This window comes from Mytilus trossulus, chromosome 13 (assembly GCF_036588685.1).
Source record: "Mytilus trossulus isolate FHL-02 chromosome 13, PNRI_Mtr1.1.1.hap1, whole genome shotgun sequence".
Classification (NCBI taxonomy): domain Eukaryota; kingdom Metazoa; phylum Mollusca; class Bivalvia; order Mytilida; family Mytilidae; genus Mytilus; species Mytilus trossulus.
In genome coordinates, this window is record NC_086385.1 from 55740653 (window position 1) to 55764961 (window position 24309).

At 33.5% G+C, this 24309-nt stretch overlaps 3 protein-coding genes across 4 annotated transcripts in view; 1 reads left to right on the plus strand and 2 right to left on the minus strand.

The window, feature by feature from the left end:
* Window positions 1–24309, minus strand: part of LOC134695529 (mucin-2-like) — a 136186-nt gene that overhangs the window by 50442 nt on the left and 61435 nt on the right. Inside the window, exon 27 of one of the 2 annotated variants that reach the window (XM_063556809.1) lies at window positions 22588–23316. The exons of the other annotated variant lie outside the window; for it this stretch is intronic. Coding sequence (XP_063412879.1) covers window positions 23293–23316 — 24 coding nt within the window. The 3' untranslated portion in view covers window positions 22588–23292. Of the gene's footprint in view, window positions 1–22587; window positions 23317–24309 lie in introns of those variants that run through there. 2 annotated transcript variants of the gene reach the window in all.
* Window positions 5083–9447, plus strand: LOC134695268 (uncharacterized). Its single transcript, XM_063556487.1, has 2 exons — window positions 5083–6032; window positions 8396–9447. The coding sequence occupies exons 1-2, from the start codon at window positions 5339–5341 to the stop codon at window positions 9445–9447; spliced, it is 1746 nt and encodes a 581-aa protein (XP_063412557.1). The 5' UTR covers window positions 5083–5338.
* Window positions 18526–22330, minus strand: LOC134695269 (protein phosphatase Mn(2+)-dependent 1K-like). Its single transcript, XM_063556488.1, has 3 exons — window positions 22321–22330; window positions 20348–20610; window positions 18526–19311 (listed from the first exon to the last, which is right to left on the minus strand). The coding sequence occupies exons 1-3, from the start codon at window positions 22328–22330 to the stop codon at window positions 19105–19107; spliced, it is 480 nt and encodes a 159-aa protein (XP_063412558.1). The 3' UTR covers window positions 18526–19104.

Consider the following 24309-nt stretch of genomic DNA (forward strand, 5'->3'; position numbering starts at 1 on the left):
CACTTGAAAAATTTCGTTTCGTTGTCATCTTCATAGAGAAAACTACTCAAGAACCCAACTTTTGTCTTCTCACATCTAGCCTTTCAATGATTCATTTAGTAAATCTAACACAATATCTACTCTTGAATACTTATCGATGCAAGATTTTATTTAAGGCCGTAAAACACAATTGCAAAATCATCCAATATTGATTCCCTACAAGGTGACCTGGAATTAACCATTGCTGCTCTATCAACGATAAATGCGTCAGAATTTGGATATACAAATTACAAAATGTTTCAAGTTTATCCATTTGCACCGATTTAATACCACTGTTTAAAATAACACCCGAAGACAAAAACGGAGGAGCAGTTTGTCTTTATGGATTAAGAAATATTCCAAATCAATTTGTCCACTGCGACAAAAAATAAAAGTGTAGAAAAGATATCTAAGAGCTCTAGCTTTGTTTTTTACAAAAACGTTTACAGTTTTATTTTACCGACATGATAGGAGTTTTTTTTTTAATCTGGTTATAAGAAACCGGTTCTCCTTCGTTTTGTATTTGCTTCAAACGATCTTCAAATTATTTGCCTTTGATCTTTTTAAAGAGACCATTGTGTGTTCATTAAGTCGTTCATCTATTATAGAATGCCTCAAACCACTAGATCTTGCAAATTTATCTGATAGTACTCTGGTCTAGTTACCATCAATACGTCTTAATGAGGTCTTCGGTTAAACCTATGACAACACATCGCCTTTTACAATTGCATTATTCTGTTTTTGTCTGATCAATTGTGTTATAAGAACAATATTTTCTGGTCTTACGTACAGTAAAATTATCATTTTCAAAATCAATTGCCAACTGTGGGTGACTTAGGAGAAGGGAAGCCATATCTCGGAGAAGGTCGGTCGCGATCGAGAATATGTTACACGATCAAGACCTAAATGAATACAGTATCATGCTTTATATGGACTGTTTGTACAAAATCTGACTCATGAAATAAGCATACTACCAAATTCACAAGAAGTTCTTATTTGATAATTGAACGCCAGGATTTGAAATGCGGTAGAGATGACTATATTTGTCTACGCCAGTCTATCAAATCATTGAACGTCACAGAGTCATGACATGAGTTATCTGATGCGCGTGTCTAGTCCTAGGTACATTTTAACATACATACAAGAATATGCCGTTCTAGGTGTTGCAATAATGGTTTTAGTGAGGACACATGACACATGTGTCCATCTACCGTCACGTAATATATCACCAAAGAATTTTATAACAAGTCATTTCAATGTGAAATCCACCTTACATGACGATAAACCTATCTTCTCTGTACAAATCAGGCAATTCCCACTGAATATCCATTACCAAAAGTGGCTGATCAGCCGTTACGTTCGATGTTTTTCTCGTTTTAACCATATTTTCCATCTTATCCATCAAATACTTGATCATTGCAACTGAATTGGCTTGTTTTTAAACAGTGGCATCATAGATTTTACGCTTACTTGCCTTTTAGAGTAATGAGATGAACTACGATTTATACCAGTTTGCCCTGGTAGTACAAACAAATCACTCATTATGTCTAAAAATAGTTTGCGCATGCGCAAAATTGTTAAATCATGTGTGTCATAACCTTAATAAATGTTATCAAACCAAATCATAATATCATTTAAAATCCCAAATCACTTATTTTACAGTAAATAGTTAAAATATTTTTTAAGGAATTTTGTTACATTTTCGCGCATGCGCAAACCCTGTATGTGTCAAATACTCATGTCTAGTGAATTATTCACATGTAAAGAAGGTAGCTACCAAACATGACAGCTTTCACTAAAAGAAGGTAAACGAAAAGTTTTCCAGAAAAAATCAGTATTTTCAAACTGAAAAAACAGCCATTTTAGAAAACGGCGGTGGCCATCTTGAAAAAATGATTTTTTTTAATGGCCAGCAGTTGTTTCTTTAAAAGTATATAATAATGATGCTTTGTGGTAATTTTCATGCTTGTATCATCATTTGCACAATTCCCTCGATTTTGCCTGTTAATATCTTCCACTAGTTCGAGGATTTTTATTTTGGCAAATGAAGACGATCAAATTAGTTTGTATATTTACAAAAGCGTTTTGAAAACGTTTTTCCATAAGTCAGAGCGTATGCAGATTTAACAATTTTATAATGTGTGACTGTAACTTTTTATCACACATTTTATTTTTGAATTCGGATTGACTTATTAGGGATCAACCATTTAACTTCGGTACTAAGGACGGTGTTATGTTTTTTTTTCCAAAAATAAATATTCTGATCCCCAATTTGAGGAAGAAAAATAATATTCTGGTTATGCAGATGACCAAAAAATTATTTTTTTTATTCATGCTGAATGCAATTAAATTCCCACTATACCTGACTATACCTGAAAGTGTTAAATCAAAAAAAATATATTCTGAATGATCGTGTCGAAAAACTAAAACAGTGTCTTATTGGCAATCATACATCATCTTCTTTTTTTTTATATTTACAGTGCTGAAATATAAAGAATATACATGTTTATTGCGAATTATGAACAAACAAAAAAAACAGAGAAAAAGGGCATGACAAAGGACAAGGCACGATAAGGCCCGTTCTTGGCCCCCCTATTTTCTCATTTTTCAAAATTTGTTTTTTGGAAAGCTATATATTACGTTAAAACATTCCCTTAGGTATGAAGTTTGTTTGTTTGAACTTCAAAACCATTAATTTCAGAAAGTGGGTGATGTGAGGGGGGTAAAAGGGAACCAAAAACGCCAAAAGAAGGAAAAACTACGATTTTTGGCCATTTTTCTTAAAATTTAATAGTGTGCGCTACGTGACCCAGAGAAAATTATGGCGATTAAGACAGCAAAAACAATTCTCATGACATTGGAATAAAAAAATTCCTGGGTCACGTTGGCGCAGGCACTTAAAAACTAAAAATTAGTCGCACAGAACACCTTCAAGGTGAATAATAATTTCAATATTTGAATTATAACAGAAAGTAAACCCCCCTCACCACACGAAGTTGCAAAAAAGATTGGTTTCGAAGTATATTCAATCAAACTTCAAACATCAGGGAATGTTTTAACATAAAAAGTAGCTTTCCAAAACAGAATTTGAAAAATGAGAAAATAAGGGGGGGGGGGGGGGGGGGGCAAAAACGGGTCTAATCGTCCCTCGTCCTTTAAGAAAGAACTTCCACCTCTTTTTCCCAATCTACACCCTCTGGTTTAATACACCCGGTTCACACTAAGCTATTATAATCCCTGTTCGAGACACTTTGACTCTACACAAGAGACCACATGACACAGAAATTAACTGCTACATGTCACCTTTAGGTCATTAACAATGAGCAAAGCCTATACCGCATAGTCAGCTTTGAAAGGCCCCAACATGTTAAATGTAAAACAATTCAAACGAGAAAACTAACGGCCTAATGTAATTAAAGGAAATTGAACAAAACACAAATATGTAACTCATTAACAACGACAACCACTGAATTACAGGCTTCTGACTTGGAACAGACACATACATACATAATGTGGCGAGGTTAACCATGTTAGCGGGATCACAACCATTTCCCTAACCTATGACAGCGGTGTAACATTACAACATAAGAGTGAACTATAAAATTCAGTTGAAAATAGCTTAATCATAAGATGGATACAAATAGAAATACATATATAACAACAAAAAAACACCGAGTGGACGTGGTCGGGTACTTGTATATCCAAACAACAAAAAGACACCAAGTACAGATCTGAGAGTACTCGCAGTTATTAACAGCAAGAATAAATTATCAACCAGTACAGATACAACATTCATAGGATTTATTGTAAAGACGTCATTAACAGTCAAAGAAAAACATGACCTTGTGCAACCCAATCCAGATCTTCATTAAACGTTGCACATGTCTGATAAGAGTATAGCTTCTTTCACTCTGTTTAAAATTTGTAAACTGTTGCCTGCCATGACAGGGGCGGATTCAGCCATTTTCAAACGGGAAATGGAGAAGCGGGGACAAACATATGTGCCCATTGAAAGGCATTGCTCGTCCCCCTCCCCTACCCCCATTTCTAGGCTCATGGAGGTATAACCTTATTGTGAAATATAATTACATCAACAATTAAAACGTGACGTCAATTTGTTTGCAACAAACCATTCAATTTCTATTCTGATTCTTGATACTTTTTATGCATTAAATATGAATTATAATTTCAGCTATAAGAACAGAACTAATCTTATACACAATCTGAAGGTCCGTATACATTATACTTTAAAAATATATAATAATTTCAGTAAAGTACACTTTTCTTCTGTATTTTTTTTTTAATTTGAAACATTTGTTAAAACATAAATCAAAAAAATGTTGATATTTTGTTTGAGGTAGAAGTTACTTTAATTGCACAATAAAAATAAATGCGGCGTATCGAATGCATGGGTGTTTTTAATGCATATTAAGAATGTCATTTTGTAAACTTCTGAAACTGTTACACTTCGCATACTCTGGGTGTTTTCAGGGACACAGCACATTGCATTGTCATCTAAAGAAAAAACATATAAAAGAAATTTTCTACGATTTTACATTGAGACACATTTTAAGATTAATGACATTGCAAAGTTTAGGTAAAAAAACAACCTATTTCTGTCAGTAAAGAATTTGTGCTAGATATTATATATTAAGTAGATATAGGAAGATGTGGTGTGAGTGCCAATGAGACAACTCTCCATCCAAATAACAATTTAAAAATTAAACCATTATAGGTTAAAGTACGGCCTTCAACACGGAGCCTTGGCTCACACCGAACAACAAGCTATAAAGGGCCCCAAAATTACTAGTGTAAAACCATTCAAACGGGAAAACCAACGGTCTAATCTATATAAACAAAACGAGAAACGAGAAACACGTATATATTACATAAACAAACGACAACTACTGTACATCAGATTCCTGACTTAGGACAGGTGCAAACATTTGCAGCGGGATTAAACGTTTTAATGGGCCCAAACTTATAAGTATAAGTCATGTTTATGTTGTTAAATTGTTCCTATAGACTCAACTATAAGACAGTTATTTTTAGTTCTGATTTCAAGGCTTTTGATTGGCTGTTAATTAATTATGACATCATTGATCGTTTAACATTGTTACTGCCAGGTCTTGTGTCTTATCAAAGTTTATACAGAGTTTATATACAACATTCTATATTTTATTACAACTTATTTACACTATTGACATTATTATCATCATTCGATATTTTTACGTTTTCCAAGGATATAACTGTTCTCAGATTATTTGCGAAGTGGAATTTATTAAAACATAAACACTCGGACATTGACCTTTCAGTGATCATGGCCGATCGCCGTGCACCTCGTTTCAGACAGAGGTCTAATCAGTGGAACAGTTCCGACCCAGCTAACTGGACTGCTAACAAATTGAAAGTTGAATTGGAAAGTATTAACATTTTTGTACCTGTTTCTCTGGGAAAAAACATGCTTAAGAAGATTTACATGGATAACATCGCGCGTAGGAACATCGCCCCAGCTGACCAACAGATGACAGGCAACACCTCACAGACATCAGCATCATCAGACATTGCACCAAGTACATCTACTGCTGATGCAAGTTCTAATTTGAACTCAGTTACAATTGCCAGTTCTAATCAAGCTCCCGATCAAAGAGATTTAACCTCGGACAGCGGAAGTAATTCGGCTAGGAGCAGATCCGTTACAGAACCGCGGATTAATTTCCAGAGTGGAACGACCGGATCTACGTCATCCAATATGGCGGCGCCCAGTGCCAATATCAACAATGAAGTTATGACAGGGATGTTAAATTCAATGCAGTCCATGCAAGGAACGATGCTGGGTTTACAGCAGACAGTTATTAAATTAATTAACATCAATGACAAACCAGTAACCGTTGGCGTTGAGGATAACAACCTCAGCACTGCATACGCAGCCATGGGAAACAACGATCCCGGTCCAAGGCCAAGCACCAGTGCAGGAGCTGAATCTCCATGTAGCCAGGCTTTCCCATTAAATGGTGGGTATATTTTTCCTATATCAGAATTCGGGGTTCCATCAGAATGTATTCCCCATGTAGACATTGTTTCTGATGCTATAAAGAAACGCATTTGGGAAGGGAAAGATGTTAACTTAGCGGCCCTGTTAATTCCAAAACATGAAGCCGACAAGATCATTGTTCAACAACAAGGGTCTATAACAGTCAACTTATCTAACCACGAAGACACTAGGCTTCTCAAATCTTTGACCATTAGTGAATTCATAACTGCCTTTGGAAAATACAAGAGAGTGATGTGTTCGAAATTCACTAATAGGAGAATTGAGTTGGATAGATACGAGGCCAATATAATTGATATATACAATGTATATGGGGCTAAGTTTTATGACTACCATTGTCAATTTTCAGCCAGGGCAGCAGCAGCATTGAGAGACTGCAACATTAAAGTTGATTGGTCCATCAAAGATACCACTATGTTAAGTATGGTTGCAGGGAATGCTAAGGTCAATTCATGCTCTAATTGCGCATCTACCATGCATTTGTCATCATTTTGTCCACAAATTCAAAATACAGTAACAAACAAAGTGGCCAACACAGCTAGTTATTCTAAAAGTTCAACTTTTGCTGTGAAGGATTTGGACCGTTATGGTAGAAAAAGAGTAACTCATAATGAAACTGAAATCTGTAATAACTTTAATGATAGGAGATGTAATAGGCAACCATGTCAATATGCGCATGTTTGTTCTATTTGCTATTCTAATAACCATGCAGCATTCAGGTGTCCAGGAAAGAAAAATCCAAAACAAAACAACACAGACAATATTAATAAATGACTAGATTTTAACCAGAGAGAAAAAGTTGATACTCCAATTAATGTAGATGAGTTAAAGCAGCAGTTACATAATCGTCCAGATAAACAATTTGTAAACTATTTATGCCATGGCCTTGCTTTTGGTTTCGATACCTTAATTTCTAATACAGATGTTCCTACTAAAGAATGTCGAAATTTAAGATCAGCTATTACTCAACCTGATATTGTTGATAAACTTATTGAAAGTGAAGTTAATAAAGGGTTTTTAGAAGGGCCATATGAGGAATTGCATTTTCAGCAATACAGAGTAAGCCCAATAGGTGTTGCAATAGGAAAATATTCAGGAAAGCCAAGACTTATAGTAGACTTATCTTCCCCACATGAAAATATTGTGCATCAAAGTGTTAACGACATGATTGACAAAGATAGTTGCTCTTTATCATATGTGCGCATTGACGATGCAATTCAAATTATACAGAATTTAGGAAGATACACAACCATGTGTAAAACCGATATTTCTGATGCGTTCAAGTTAATGCCAGTATTACCCTCACAGTGGCACATGTTTTGTATTAAATGGCGTACAAAATATTATTTCTATACCAAACTTGCATTTGGCTGTCGATCAAGCCCAAGAATTTTTGATAACTTGTCGCAAGCAGTATGTTGGATAGCAAAGAATAATTTTGGCATAGAATTCATTTTGCACCTTCTTGATGACTTCATAACTTTTGAACATCCACATAAATGTGGACAGAGAAATATGGATTTATTATACTACATTTTTGACACTCTCAAGATTCCAATGGCTAAACATAAAACTTCAGGTCCAGACACAGTTATTGAATATCTTGGAATTATTCTGGATTCAAATTTAATGGAGGCAAGACTGCCAAACGATAAACTTATTCGAATTTCAACTTTCTTGAAAGAGTTTCTGATTAAAAAATCCTGCACAAAGCGGGAGGTGTTACAATTACTAGGCCATTTAAATTTTGCATCTAGAGTCGTCATCCCAGGGAGAACATTTGTATCCCATCTGATCTTAGTGTCAACAACAGTTAAGGCGTTATACCACTATATCAAACTAACATGTGAATGCAGGGAAGACATTCGAATGTGGCTCTTTTTTCTTTCAAATTGGAATGGTGTCAGCATGTTTTATAACAAAGAAAATATAACTTCTGATGACTTGTGTTTATATACAGATGCCTCTGGTTCTATCGGTTTTGGTGGCTATTATAAAGGACTGTGGTTTGCTGAATCATGGCCATCAATGTTTTCAAATTTAGTAGTTGATGAGAAAGAAGTATCTATAGCTTTTAGAGAATTGTACCCTATAGTGGTATCAGCCGTTTTGTGGGGACACATGTGGAAAAAGCAACGAATAATTTTTATGTGTGATAATGAGGCTACGGTAGCCATTTTGAAAAAAGGACGTTCCAAATAAGCTCATATAATGCCTTTAGTAAGGAGACTTACATTAATTGCTGCACAACAAAATTTTGTGTTTTTGTCTAAACATGTACCAGGAAAATTTAATTCTAAAGCTGATGCTTTGTCTCGTTTGCAGATAAACAAATTTCGTCGCCTTGCAAAAGAAGCACAGGAGGTTCCATGCAAAGTTCCTCCTCCTCAACTTGTGTTATGGAGCTCGACACCGTAGTTAGCCAGTTGTGGGAGGCAGCAATATCTACAGGCACAAGAAAAACTTATGAAACTGGTTTTAGATCATACACTTCTTTTTTGTTATTAACTGGTGTTGTTGCTTTAATATTGCCTGGCTGTGTACCAGTCAATGAACAGTTATTATTACTTTTTGTTGCTTATTGTACAAGTAGACTACATATAAGTTATAGTACTATTAAATTGTATTTGTGTGGTATTAGGTTCAAATGTTTAGAACTTAACATAAATTATCCTGATTTAACTAAGTTAAGACGACTCAAAGCTATACTGAATGGAGTAAAGCGTACTTATAAAACCAATCCTAAACCAAGGTACCCTATATCTTTTGATATTTTACAGAAAGTCTGTCTCTGGCTGCGCCAGGACAGTAGTTATGAGAATTTATTATTAGAAACTATGTGTACAGTTGCATTTTTTGGTTTTTTAAGATGTGGTGAATTCACAGTTGATAGTTGTGGAAATTTTGATCCAGCTTTTAATTTATGTATTTCAGATATTACTATTCTAAGCGACAGTATACATCTTAAGCTTAAAATTTCTAAAACAGATCCTTTTAGACAAGGTGTGACTATTAAACTTTTTGAAACAGGTACTGAGATTTGCCCACATAGGATATGCTGTTTGTATATGAATAATCGCTTTCAAAGGAATCCGTCTCCTGAAACTCCATTGTTTGTCGATTTAACTGGGGCTGCTGTCACCAGAGCTAAATTCCTCTCTTTATTCAAACATGCTTTAGATATTTTAGGTATTGACTCTACCTATTACAGTGGCCATTCTTTTCGTATAGGGGCAGCGACAACTGCCGGTTCAGTTCAGGTTGAAGACCACTTGATAAAAGTTATGGGAAGATGGTCTTCAGATGCTTACTGTAGATATATAAAAATTTCAGAGTCTGACCTGAAAAGAGCTCAAAATTCTTTAGCAAAGAATTGATAAAATTGGCAAATTTGTCAATCATTATATAACTATATATTATTATATGAGATACATTGTACTAGTTTTACAGTATTCTATATTGCGGATCGATCTAGGATCACTTGTATGTCTGTCGTCATTTAGGTTTAGGAATAATTAGGACTTATGTAGTGTAGTATGATACATGTAATAACAATAATAAGATTGCATGTATATAAATGTATTGTTTTGATTTATATCTTTGGTTATAACTTTTACTTAATTTTGGGGCACTCAGACCGCATACATTTCATGTATTCAATCTGATTTATGGCCGTATTAATTAATTAATCTGGTAATGGGAATACATAATTCATTAATTCCCCAAAATTCTGTAATTTTCATTTGTTTCCATGTAAGTACATGTACATTAATATTTGAATGGGCTATTAAATTTGTCTAGCAGTTTTGCTATCTTCATCCACATCAATTTGAAGTAATGCTCTTCCGGCTCTTGTAGCACACTTGTCTTCCGGCTCTTGTAGTTCTGGGTACACCGAGTAGCATCTAACATTGCTTCCGGCTCTTGTAGCTAACTACACCGAGTTGACCGCTACACCGAGTTGAGCATTACTTCCATGTGCATTACTGACATTGTTATTCCGGCTCTTGTAGCCTAAGCTACAGCATTTACAGTGAGTAAACACTTACTCTTATGTTCTAAAAGCTTTCCAATAGCTGCTACACCGAGTTTAATTATGTCAGTAATTTAGAAAATACTGAGTCTGCCCCAAACCCAAATCAAGTATAAGTTTTTAGTTATTTTGTATTAAGAAGTTATGTAATATAGTATAATCTTTCTGATTAGAGTAATTTTGAGTGATTTATTGTGTATGTAAATATTTTGATATTATGTTTTTTTATTAATAGAAATTATTAACTACTTTAGTTTTGTCTAATTATTACATAAGGGAGTGATATAATCGAGAATCAAAATAGTAAGTCGACATCACCTTTCTTATTACTATACTAGTGGTAAGATCCGTCGTCAAATTATCCATACATGTAAATGTAGAAATTGGTATATGAGAGCTGCACTCCTTTGCAAATATGGGGTATATGTCAATGCATAGGATGATACTAAGCAGAGTCTTTACAGTACTCAGTAACCTGTTATGCCTTATAGTAGAATATATGGCATCATTTTTAAGCTGTGCACATACTTGGTTTATCTTATAGAGTTTTGTCTTAGGTTGTTTCTTGCTTCTAGGCATATGTATATACACTTAGTTTATTGTCAAACTCTACAGAGCTCACAATGAGAAATTACTTGCAGTACACTATGAACACTAAAACATCAGGAACATCTACAACTATACATGTATGCTGATTGATCTCAGAATTACAATACAACACTATTACTATATTTGGTGGGATAAGAATACAGTTGAAGGATCAACATGGTTTTCTATTCTAATTAGTATTTACAAAATAAATGCATTTAATCCTATTTTTTTACTGAATATGTATGCAATTAATTCATGTCTGTCCGTATATATATTCTGAACAAATATGCAACGAACCCATTTTTTGTCAGTATAATTGGATTATTATTTAGTTAATCTATTTTGCATTATTTTCTGGATATTTATCCACTTTTTCCCCATTATATTCTGAAAGAAAATGAAACTAACCCTTTTATGTCAGTACTTACGGGATAATTAATCAATTAATTATTTCTGATGGTAGATTCAGATTCAATATTTTATTATAGTCTCACCACATACAAACATAAAATGAGATTCACATACATAGATTTAAAACATTAAAACATTTGCATTGCATGTACCAATCTTAAAAAGATTTATGAGAGACTTTTAAGATATACTATATACATATAAACATATTTTTACACATTTAGAATTAAAAATTCTGACACAATATACATTTTTACTAAATGATATTAAAACATTTGTTTCTTTAAAAACTAGTGAAATAGAATACTATTTCTTCTTAATAAAATGCTGTTGCAGGTTTTGGCAACTATAGCAGCAACATTGTCATCACTAAATAAAAATATAAATTTTTCATTATCTGATAACAGGTTAAAATGTTCATTAAAATGTAAAGCTTCATGTATCATGATTTGTCTTAGATCCACATATAATGGGCATTTTAAAATTACATGCATTTCATCTTCAACAATAGAGCTACAGTTAAAACATGTCCTCTCGTGGACTTCTTTCTTTTCATATCTTCCAGTTTCTAGTTTTAGTGGAGCTACCCCACATCTAAATTTAGCAAATGAACTTCTGTTCTTTAAAGATATAATATTTTGCAAATAATTTTCAGTACAATAGTTATTTTTAAACAATTTGTAAGTTCTTAATTTACTTCCCTCTGCATATGCAACAACTCTTGTACACCAGTTTGATTTAAAATTATCAAATACATCCTCCTCAATTTGTTTAATACAATTTTTGTTTAATACATTTGATTCAAAATTACAATATTGCTCATAATTATACAATTTTAACATTTCTATAACTCTAAAACTCCAGTTTTTAATTCTGGTATTACACTTTCGTATAGACCACTTAAAAATTTTAAAATTTATCCTGTGTGGGTCCATTATGGAACACCTAGCCCAATGTCTCAAGACACTTGACCATTGTTTAACGCATGGAGGTTTCCAGCCCATATCACCAGCTATGGCATCATTTGGTGTGTATTTGCCAACACCCATGAAAAATCTCATGGCCCTGTTTTGGACTGCATTTATGCAGGAAAAGTCTCTTGTTCCCCAAATACCTGCGCCATAACTAATAACTGACCATACCATTGTATCATACAGTTTAGAAAAAGTTTTGTGCTGGAAACCACCATGCATTTTACTCTTTACAATTAATAATTCTAATGCTCTACTTGCTGACTTCGCTACTGCCTTAGCCATTAACTGATAATCTAAATATTCAGTAAGTAATAAGCCTAAATATATATAATAAGTAATTTTAGCAGTTAACCCATTCTTTTTAGTATAAACTGGATAGTTATGCAATAAACCAATTTTTGTCAGTATATACTAGATTATTATGCAATGGATCTATGTTTGATAGTATTAACGGAATAATATCCAACAAACCCATTTTGGTCAGTATATACGGGATAGTTATGCAGTTAACGGATTTTTGTCAGAATTAACTAAAAAATATTATGCAAATAATCTTTATATATAAAAAAAGAAGATGTGGACCAGGTATGATTGCCAATGAGACAACTATCCACAAAAGACCAAAATGACACGAACATTAACAACTATATGTAACCGTACGGTCTTCAACAATGAGCAAAGTCCATACCGCATAGTCAGTTATAAAAGGCCCCTATAAGACAATGTAAAACAATTCAAACGAGAAAAACTAACGGCCTTATTTATGTAAAAATATGTCAGTATAATTTAGATAATTATGCAATTAACCCATTTCTGTCAGTGTAATATACTTGTTAATTATTTATTTAACTCAGTTCTGTCCTCAGTATTTACTGAATATATGAATAGGTAATTAATCCATTTTTGTCAGTATATTATACTGGATATTTATGCAATGAATTCTTTATTGTCAGTATTTACTGAGTGATTATAAAACGCACCCATTTCAGAAGAGGTATACTAAATTAACCTGGTATTCACAGATGTCTATGCAGATCGGGTCAATGTATGTTTTGTAAATTATCTAAACTAATCCCCATTTCTATGTGTTACATGTAACAGTTTGATATTTCAAAAAGAACCTATTCATGTTTTAAAATATCGCTGACAAAACAGAGTACCCGTTTCAACTTATAATAAATATTATAGTTAATTGGTATAACACTGAAGACACAAAGCAGACGATCATCCAATATCCACATTCTATTGACCTTTTGTCATTCAAGGTCACATTTCATATATGGTGTAATGTGTCTTCAATGAGAAACCGAGAATTGCAAATATCATTTTTCAATTAAGATATAAATTTTTTTTTAGACTAGACATTTTTTATGGAATTGTTCCGCCATCATAAATTTGTCAAATGTCTACCTGCGTCATTAAACACAAAGACTGCATGAGATGCACGTTTATCTGTGTACATTCTGATTTGATTTTGTTCTAAACGCATACTGACAATACATGTCATACATGTAGTTGTGGATGTTTTTTTCCAGGCCAATCAAAGATCAGATTGAGAAAGGAAATGGGGAATGTGTCAAAGCGACAACAACCCGACCATAGAGCAGTCAACAGCCGAAGGCCACCAATGGTTCTTCAATGTAGCGTGAAACTCCCGCACCCGGAGGCGTCCTTCATCTGGGCCCTTAAAATATGTATACTAGTTCAGTGAAAATGGACGTCATACTAAAATCCGAAAGAGATTGTTTACCGTTGAAGTTTATTGTAATCAATTTAGTAGGGACAAACACTGTTAGTTTCAGTATCATTTGAGAATTTGTGAATTTTGAAAATTGTTTTACATTGTCTTATCGGGGCCTTTTATAGCTGACTATATGCGGTATGGGCTTTGCTCATTGTTGAAGGCCGTACGGTGACCTATAATTGTTAATGTTTGTGTCATTTTGGTCTTTTGTGGATAGTTGTCTCATTGGCAATCATACCAAATCTTCTTTTTTATATTATTTACAACAGTCAAACTATTAAATTTCAAATCTCTTGTTAAATTCTTTTCAGGCCAAACAGAGTGTTAGTTTTTCGTTGTCATCAGATGATTTACTAATATATATTTGTAATGGTTTTTTTTCTATAGAATTTAGTAAGTTTAAAACCATTTATTTATAGTGGATTGGGAAACCGTTTTCGAAATCTACAATGGTGTCTTTAACGTGCAAGAGATATGGCTCTCTCTTCGCACGGGTCAGCTATTTATCGTCCTCTTCCGATGGACCCCTTTCATCGTTTCCTCAAGACCATACTCGCTAATGGTGTCAAGGGAGAGCCGAAAATTCAGTCCCTGATTTTTGAATTTTCGAGGGACAACAACAGTCTCACAACTGTTATTTTCTGTATCTATTGAGAACAACAGTAAGATTGGTAAATTTAAAATTTCTTGTTTGGAAGTGAAATTCTGAACAAATTTGGCGACGAACGTTTACCACTACATATATACATATAAAAAAGGAAGATGTGGTATGATTTCCAATGAGACAACTATCAACAAAAGACCAAAATGACACAAACATTAACAACTATAGGTCACCGTACGGCCTTCAACAATGAACAAAGCCCATACCGCATAGTCAGCTATAAAAGGCCCCGATAAGACAATGTAAAATAATTCAAACGAGAAAACTAACGGCCTTATTTATTTAAAAAAAATGAACGAAAAACAAATATATAACACATAAACAAACGACAACCACTGAATTACAGGCTCCTGACTTAGTACAGGCACATACATAAATAATGTGGCGGGGTTAAACATGTTAGCGGGATCCCAACCCTCCCCCTAACCTGGGACAGTGGTATAACAGTACAACATAAGAACGAACTATAAAAATCAGTTGAAAAAGGCTTAAGTCATCAGATAGACAAAAAATACAAGTGGACATGTACTTCTTACTGCTTTGAAAATTCAAATCGAAGATATTTATTTGTAAGTAAAACATCCAGCAACAGCTTTCGATTATGAAATCTCTATGGTGTTACCTATTTATTTTAATATTTCCGTGACCAGCTTGTTTCAGATCTTTTAGGTTGAACCACAGGGTACCAAAATAAGGTTTCAGTTTTTCAGAGGTATAATTTGCGCCAATGTTCGAAACTCATTTGCGCCAATTTATATATAATTAGCTGTACACATATTTATCGTTCATTTTGGTTTATGATTTTAATATGTATTTATTCTTATTTATGGCTCATAAAGAATCATATGTTCGGAGCTATTTAACCCTGAAGATGTACATCTCGAGAGAAATGACTTAAAATGCATTCCTCTAATTAATCCGTTAATGTTTTGTTGTATTTTGACACTCTTTTTAATATCCGTCATCAGATCTCCTGCCTACTTACAATGACAGTTAATTCGCTAAACCAATCAACGTCTATTGTTACTCTTAAAATGCGTTTCGTATAAGTCATAACTTGTTAAATTACTCAGTTTTATTATTACACAATCTCAATTCCTTAAAACATCCAAACATATCTTTTTTTTTAAACCGTTACCCTATTCTTTTAAAACTTAAACCAGAGCTAGCCCTCCATCGGTGGATGCAGGTGGGAGGGTGTGGCTATTGTGTGTGTACTTGTATTGCATATACCAACTTTAGTTAAAGCTTTATGCCTTATGTATTATGGTATTATGGTATTGGAACAAATTTGGCTGATTTTATAGGGAATCACTGAAGCATATGCCTGAAGCTTATCCCCTTTTATGGCTGTGCCCCTCCCCGGGTGAAAGGTTCTGGATCCGCAACTGCGGCTTCAAATTGACACCATATTGTCATTGTTTGTAATCGCTCTTCCAGTGTGGGTCCGCCAGTAGTCACTGCTGGTGTTTCCGGGTCTTAATAAAGTTTCCACATCAGAATCTATTACATTCGCTTTCACCAATTCATGTACCAACAGAATCATTATAGATTTAAACAACTTTTCTTTATAATTTTTAAAAGTATGACAAACAAGAGTGCACGCACTGAAATGTCTCGCCTTCTTTGCTAATCATTGATATTATGTTGATACTCCTAAATATAAATCTTTATTATGACTATCACATAAACTTAACATTAACCAAGAAAACATTGATCAACGAACCATGAAAATGAGGTCAAAGTCAGGTGACATCTACCCGCTAGACATGTACACCTTACTATCATTCCATATAACAAATATAGTAAACCTATTGCATTAAGTATGAGAAAAACAGACCAAAACACAAAAACTGAACTATAACCACTGAACCATGAAAATGAGGTCAAGGTCAGATGACACCTGACAGTTGGACACCTTACAGTCCTTCCATACACCAAACATACTAGACCTATTGCTAATAGTATCTGAGATATGGACTTGACCACCAAAATTTGTTCACTGATCCATGAAATGAGGTTGAGGTCAAGTGAAAGCTGTCTGACAAGCATGAGGACCTTGCAAGGTACGCACATACCAAATATAGTTATCCTATTATTACTTATAGTAAGAGAGAATTCAACATTACAAAAAATATAAACTTTTTTTTCAAGTGGTCACTGAACCATGATCAAAGCACCAAAGGGGGCTAAAGGCAGTGAATCAAAAACCCAAAGGCAACCTTGGCCACGTTCAGATGAATAGTGTAAAGAATTAGTTAAAATATTTATCTCAGGCATTGTTCTCAGCTATTTCTAAAGTACCAAATAATGCTTGTAAAGTAATGTTTATGTTATGCAATCCTTCCACTTTCAAAAGTTATTTCCAATTTGTATTTATAAAGATTCAATGTCTGAGATTATACACAAACACTCTCCTATGTGAGGACCCACTAATGTGGTGGTTGTAGCTGTATATCATATTTATTATTCATAATTGTTTCGTACATTTTTTTCATCTCTAAATTTTATTAATTTCTTGTGTATACTTCTGATTTTAGTATGATGATCTATGATGGCTGGCTATGGGTTTATTTTCTGTGCAAACTTTTTTTTTCGCCTTCGCCAAAACCTGGAAACAAACTTTTTTTCCAAGTTAAAAAACCATAGCCCCCCCCCCCCCCCACCTGAAAATCAAATGGTTGCTGCCTAACTAGCTGAAAAGTTCTCCGGAACTTATTAACTACATTATATCAGCTGCTTAATAGACTACTGACGTATGTAATACGTATCAATGACCAACAATATTCCTACGATTTTTGCCATATGGGAAAGGTAAACGACTCATCTTTAGAGATTTTCGGCGATCAAATATTTCATACAATTAATTTTTGACACCTTAGCCAACAGCACAGGGGATAATAAACTATAGAAGGATTTCTATCGAGCACTACTTCCTATGTGCAACTTCAAAACTTTTGGGAAAATCGACGACCATCTAACGTTTTTATGGTAATATTTTTTATATTCCAGAATAAAAAGTATGAAAAAAGTGTCCAATAAGTTATAAATAACATGATAGCCAGCCAGATAATAAAAGTGGCACATATTTCAGCATTTATTGGGTAGAACATAAATCTAGGGCGCTTGCATAAAGCAGCTTAACTGCTTAAAAATGAGGTCAAGGACAATGGACTTATGACTGACGGAAACTTCGTAACATGAGGCATCTATATAATGTATATACAAAATATAAAGCATCCAGGTCTTCCACCTAAAATATATAGCTTTTAAGATTTGGCTATACTTTTTGGACCTTTTGGATTAAAGCTCTTCATCTTTTATATAAGCTTTGGATTTCAAAATTTTGGCCACGAGCATCACTGAAGAGACCTGTATTGTCGAAATGCGCATCTGGTGCAAGAAAATTGATACCGTTAATTTTATTTTAAGAAGTGAGCTAACACCGCCGCCGTCGGATCACTATCCCTATGTCGAGCTTTCTTCAACAAAAGTTACAGGCTCGACAAAAAACGGTTTAGAAAATATAATAAACAGCTGCGCCACGAGCGCATGATACAACTGTTGTCTTATGTGTGAAGTTTTATGCAATAAGCATTGATTGTTGGTTGCTTAGTGTATGCAAGAATCATAAATACACCATGAACAGCTTGTAAAAAACCTTACATAGTTATCATGATTTATGCTTTTGAATGGGGACATGGTTGGAAGTGCTTGACACTTAAACCAGCTGCTTTTTTAAGCACATGTCACAAGTTCATTGATTTTCCTGTTTGAATGGTTTAACACTATTCAGTTTATGGCTCTTTATAGCTTGCTGTTCTGTGTGAGCCAATGCTCTGTGTTGCAGGCCATACTTGAACCTATAATTTATAACTTTTTCATGTTTTTAATCTCTGTGACTTGGGTGAACAAATGATGAAGCTGTCTTTTTGGCTCTCATACCACATCTTTTTATCTATATTGACACTGTTTGATTTGAATTTGCCTAAATGGATTATAACTTAGAAATGAGTATTTAGATTTGTTGTATACATGTATATGGGGTTTCTAATTGAAAAAGAACGGCTTTTGCTCATACAAACAAATAAGTAAAATGTCAGATATTTCTCTATTGAAACAAATCAAAAATATATAAACATCACAAAATTATGCACCAACAACCAACAAGATCATATGTCCATGGGCACCAGGCACCAATGTCAAATTTCCACGTTCAGTGAACTGTGAAATCAGGATCAAAACCCTAATTCTGCATATATTTTTGAAAATTCACATAATACACATGTCATTCTGAGTATCAAATTGCTGTGACCTTCATGGTTAACTATCCTAAATTAAAAATTTAACCTAATCAAAGATGGACAAACAGACATAATGACAACCACCTAGACTTTAAAACATAATGCCCTTTTAAATTGTTCGATAAAGCAGCAGAGAGGATCAATTATTTCTATTTAATTTTCTTCACAAGTTATGACTATTTTCCTCACACTAAGCTTTTCCCAAAGCTGTATGGAATAACACAAAGAGTTTTTCAGATCATCACAAACTACGAATATCGTCCTCGCACTAAATTTCTCCCAAAACTGTATAAAAATAGCTCGAAGTGTTGTTCTATATTTTTCCCCATGCACCAAGGGGGATAACTATGGCGGTAGAATTATCCTCCGAACCAAAATGTAACGCCTTATCGGTGACGAATGATGCTGCTTCTTGAGGAGTTGAACAGCAACATATAATATCAACAAGTTCCTGATCGTTCAATACAAAGTTTACACCATCAGTCGTCAGGACTAGAAAGGCAACTTTACCATGCTTCAGCTGAAATAAAAATCGTGGGTTTTTATATTGCTTCAAGTAAACAACCTTTATATTTTAAAATATTGAGTTTTTTTGGAGATGTTCAAAAACTTCTTAAAGCTTTATTCTAGTTCACTATATAATAGAAGTATAATCAATGTTCATGTTTGGTTTAAAAAAAAAATAACATGAAAATAGAGTATAAAACTGTGTCTAATTTATAATTCTTCATTTTGAAAAATGTTCATAATAAATTAAAAAATCATTAAGAAATTTAGCTCTAAAATCCGAGCAAACTAGATCTTAGATGAATTTGTCTTTCTCGTTCCTTTTATATAGCAACAAGCAATTGTCTCTGAATTTTTTAACCTAGTATATATACTATAATATAACATGACAAGAGCTCCAAATTCCAAAAAACAAATATAGAATAATCCTATCTATAATATATACTGTGGTTTTGAATGAGTATATGTATTTTTTAAATAAAATCTGACTGTTGATTTTCTCTTTTAACTTGTTTTACATTTGTCATTTCTATGCCTTTTATATCTTACAACACAGTATGGGTTTTGCTCATTGTTGAAAGAAGTACAGTGACCTATAGTTGTTTTAATTTCTGTGTCATTTGGTGTCTGGTGAATAGTTGTCTCACTGGCAATTATAACCCATCTTCTTATTTTCATATACTGTGGATTCAATCTTATTCGTTGGATACTAATTTTCTTGGGTTTCGTTGGTACAGGTGGACCATGAATTCATATGTTCAACAAATATCTCATTTCAAAAGGCATTGTATACAGTGATGGGCAAAACCCCGAAATCAAGTATCCACGAATATGCAAGTTTTCAGCAATCCATGAAAATTGACACCCACAAAAATATATAAATCCACAGTATATCTATAGACATAGGAAGATGTGGTGTGAGTGCCAATGAGACAACTCTCAATCTAAATAACAATTTTAAAAAGTAAACCATTATAGGTCAATGTACAACCTTCAACACAGAGCCCAGGCTCACACCGAACAACAAGCTATGCACATAAAATAATTACAGTTTTGGTTGTTAGGTAAGGGTATGCAGTCATTCCATATTTCTTTAATTCAATGTCGCTCAGACTTCTCGTCATGGATAACCTCCCATTGACTTGCCACACTCCTTGACTATTGTGGCTGATGATGCCATCCCATTGATGGACTCGATCTTTCTCTCTATCATTCTCAGGAACATGGTCCTCACTCAGTCGTAGAGCTAGTCCTTCACGACATAAAATGGCTCTACTATCACCAACATGTCCAATAGCTAGTTCAATGCCATCTCACTGTTGCTGTGGTTCCTGCCTGAAATTCCTTTGTATCTGTAAAGAAAAGAAAAATATATCACTTTTTTTAAAGAAACTTTGATATATTGAAGATATTATAAGAATGTTTAAGAAAAAAATATGCATGAATAGTTAAGATTCATCATGTTCATGTTATTCAGTCTTTAGCTTTTTTTGTAGTTTTTTGTATTTTCATCAATTCTTTTCAACAGTGATTTTGTATGTCTCCCTTTCACATCTATGAGTTTTGATTCTAATGTGGTGAAGGCCTGTTCTTTAATCTGTTAACTATGCATGAGAAATTCAAATTTAATTGAATTTTCATAAATATATCATGTATATGAAAACTGGAGATTTCTGCCCTTACAAACAAGATAATTTCGCTTATACATTTTGTTTACTGTGTCCCATGGTTTTCTGATATTTAATATACATTTTCTTAAAAAATTCAAAACTGGTTTTCTCAATCAATTAGACCCTAAAGTTTGAGAGGAAAAACTGTAGCACAAAAATCTTCAAATAAAACTTGAGCACAAATAATTATAAAAAAAAATGTGAATTCCAAGACAAATCAAAACAAAGAAAATCCATAAACACTGACAAAATCAAACGATATCAATTACAGAAACAGGACAAAAACAACTGCCACATTTCTGTCTTTGTATTTGTTTCAGGTATTTTGCGAAAAAAAATTGGATTTATAGGTAGCTAGAAACCTCCCGTATGTTTCGTCATATTTTCAAACTGGGGCAAACGACCGAAACAGGCAAAATAGGTTATTTTGACAATAATTGACATTTTGTAACTACCATCGCAGAACTATCAGAAAACTTATTCAATAGTGATTCAATCACGGTAGAAAAACACCATAAAAAATCATTTTAAAAAAGGAAGTTGTTTTGTTTTTTTTAAATGCAAAGTGTTCTGTTTGCCAATGAGACAACTGTTTAGCAGAGACCAATTGATGTAGTAGTGAGCAACCATGTATTACCATACGGCCTTCAACAATGAGATAAATTCATACCACATAGTACGCTATGTTATACCCCGAAATGAAAAATGTAAAGCAATTAATTTGTGAGAAAACGAACAAAATAATGAATGAAAAAATATATGACATTCTGTAACAAACGAAGTAACTGAGTTACATGTTCCTGACTTGGGAAAGGTGAATACAAAGTGTCTATGTATATATGTTTGTGTGTTTAAAAAAAATAGGTAGGATGGTAAACATGTTTGTGCTGATTCTTTGTAATACGTTTTATGCGTCATCGTTAAATGTTTCTTTATATTAATCAGTTGTAGACCAACTGAATCATCAATGTTGGGATAGAGCAATATGTCGGATACAAGGACCTCCAATAGTACAAATGTATTAAACTTAAAGTATTTTCAAGTGAAACTAAATATTGTTGATCAATATATAAAAATAGATTTGTAGTGAATTGTTGTCTCATTAGCAATCACACCACATCTCATAACTTTTATATTGTAATAAATGTCTGCAGACACTTCAACTCAGATTTTTATCTGTCAAAAGCAGTAGTTTTGCTTGCAATGGTCCTCCACTTCCTCTTAGGTTTGGCCATCTTATATTTTTATTCAAGTGGCCCTAATAAGAAATCAAGACAAAAATATTTTAGCAATGATCGGAGGGTCCAAATGCAGTTAGTATACAATGTCGACGTGGAGTTGTGAAAACTAACATGCAACCATTTTTATGAAGGTTTCGAGCATTTCAATAATTCATATCAGTTTCTGGATGCACTAAAACACTACTTGATAAGTGTATTTAATAATATAATGCAAAATATAAAGGACATATTTCTGTAACATGTGTAATAATCCAAAACAATATACCGTACTTGAGCCAAAAATTAATTTGGTATAATTAGAAAAATATTGTTATGGTATACAGTTTAATAGTTCATACTGACAAAGCCAAATCACAACCAGTTAAATGAGCAGGAACTATTTCAACCTTTACCATATTTGGTCCAAAATATAAGAACCTATATGAACAAAAGGGACCTAAATTGAACAGCCGAATTAATCTAAAGTCAACTTTGTCTGAGTAAGATAGAAACTTAGTTTCTTAATAATTCTTTAAATTACAAACGGAGAAATAAACTAAAATAACAAAAATACCGATTTCCAAGGAAAATGAAGAACAGAAAGTCCCTCATGAAATGGTAAAATCATAAGCTAAAACGCATGAAACCAATGAAAAAAAAACTGTCATATTCCTGACATGGAACAGACGTTTCCTTATGTCGAGAATGGTGGATTGACGCTCGTTTTATAGGTAGATAAACCTCTCACTTAATGACAGTTGCTAAAATTTTCTTCAAAAATAGAGGTACATCAGTCAACATTGTGTTATTACCTTACTCACTAAAAAACCAAATAACAGTGTTAAAATCAAGACGGTATCAAAGTACAGACTACACCATTTTTATGACTAAATAAATTTGAAATAATAAAACTTTGTCACTGATTCAATTTTTTATAATATATTAATATACTTTAACATAAAATAATATAATATAAAATAATTTAGAATGCTGTCATATTAAATAAATTGTCTGTAAATCTTCATAAACGCTACAATTGAGCAACTATCTTCACCAACGCCACAATTGAGCAAATCTTCATAAACGCAACAACTGAGCAAATCTTCATATGTGCGATAATCGACCATTCTGAAAAAGAAGAAATTATTTGTTTAATAGGGAAAAATGTGTAACAAAAATATAATTCAATGTTTGTTCCATAGTCATATTCGTATCATAGTCGTAATAGACCTTTTCAACATCTCTCGACACCGACTAATGACATCTACAGTTTACAGGTAAAATGGTAGGGTCGTCTCAAAGACAGAAAACCATCATGATTATCTGTGCGTACCATATTGGATTGGCGGTTTTATACTGTTTTCACTATATATAATAAGAAAATATATCAATCAAATAAATAAATAAATATATGAATGGTGGCCGTATGCGGCCATTTATATCACCTTTTCGCGTTTTCGTGAATTCTCCTTTCATTTTGCAAACGCAAAATTTGGAATTCGAGAAATCGAGAAAGCAAAATCTAGAAATTGAGAAATCGGGAAATCTAGAAAAAGGGAAATTGAGAAATTGGAAAATAGACAAGATCGGGAAATCGAGAAATCGAGAAAAGCAAGAAAGCAAAAACGCCAAAACACGAAAGAGAAAACACGAAAACGCGAAATGAATTCTCGATTTTGCGTTTATGCTTTCTCTATTTCTAGATTTCCCAATGTCTTGATTTCTCGACTCGACTTCCCGGTTTCTCAATTTCTAGCTTTTGCTTTCTCGATTTCTGGATTTCTCCGAAAACACGAAAAGGGGCGTCCGCATCCGTCCACCATGCATATGTCTCTGTCATATTATATTCTTATTTTCGTATGTATTTGCACGACATTTCATGTTGAATTGATTAACTAAATATTCCAATCATTCTGAGTTCTAACCCATTTTTCTCTTCCCTTTGTGATTATGTGCGTTTTTCACTAAATACTTGTCGCATGCCAATAACGATTTAATTTGATGGTGTAAAAGCTTTTATGATTCTTTTCAAAAATGAAAACGAATACTGGACCGTCCGTCCGTATCACACTTGTGAACACGAACAAATTAGTGTTTTTCAACCGATCTTCACCTTAGTTG

Coding starts and splice junctions, on each gene's coding strand:
- LOC134695269 (XM_063556488.1), bottom strand. Junction 19,312..20,347: donor CTTACCTAACAACCAAAACT/GTAATTATTTTA, acceptor TTTTTATTTCAG/CTGAAGCATGGTAAAGTTGC.
- LOC134695268 (XM_063556487.1), top strand. CDS start 5,339: ATGGCCGATCGCCGTGCACCTCGTTTCAGACAGAGGTCTAATCAGTGG. Junction 6,033..8,395: donor CCAGGCTTTCCCATTAAATG/GTGGGTATATTT, acceptor TCTCGTTTGCAG/ATAAACAAATTTCGTCGCCT.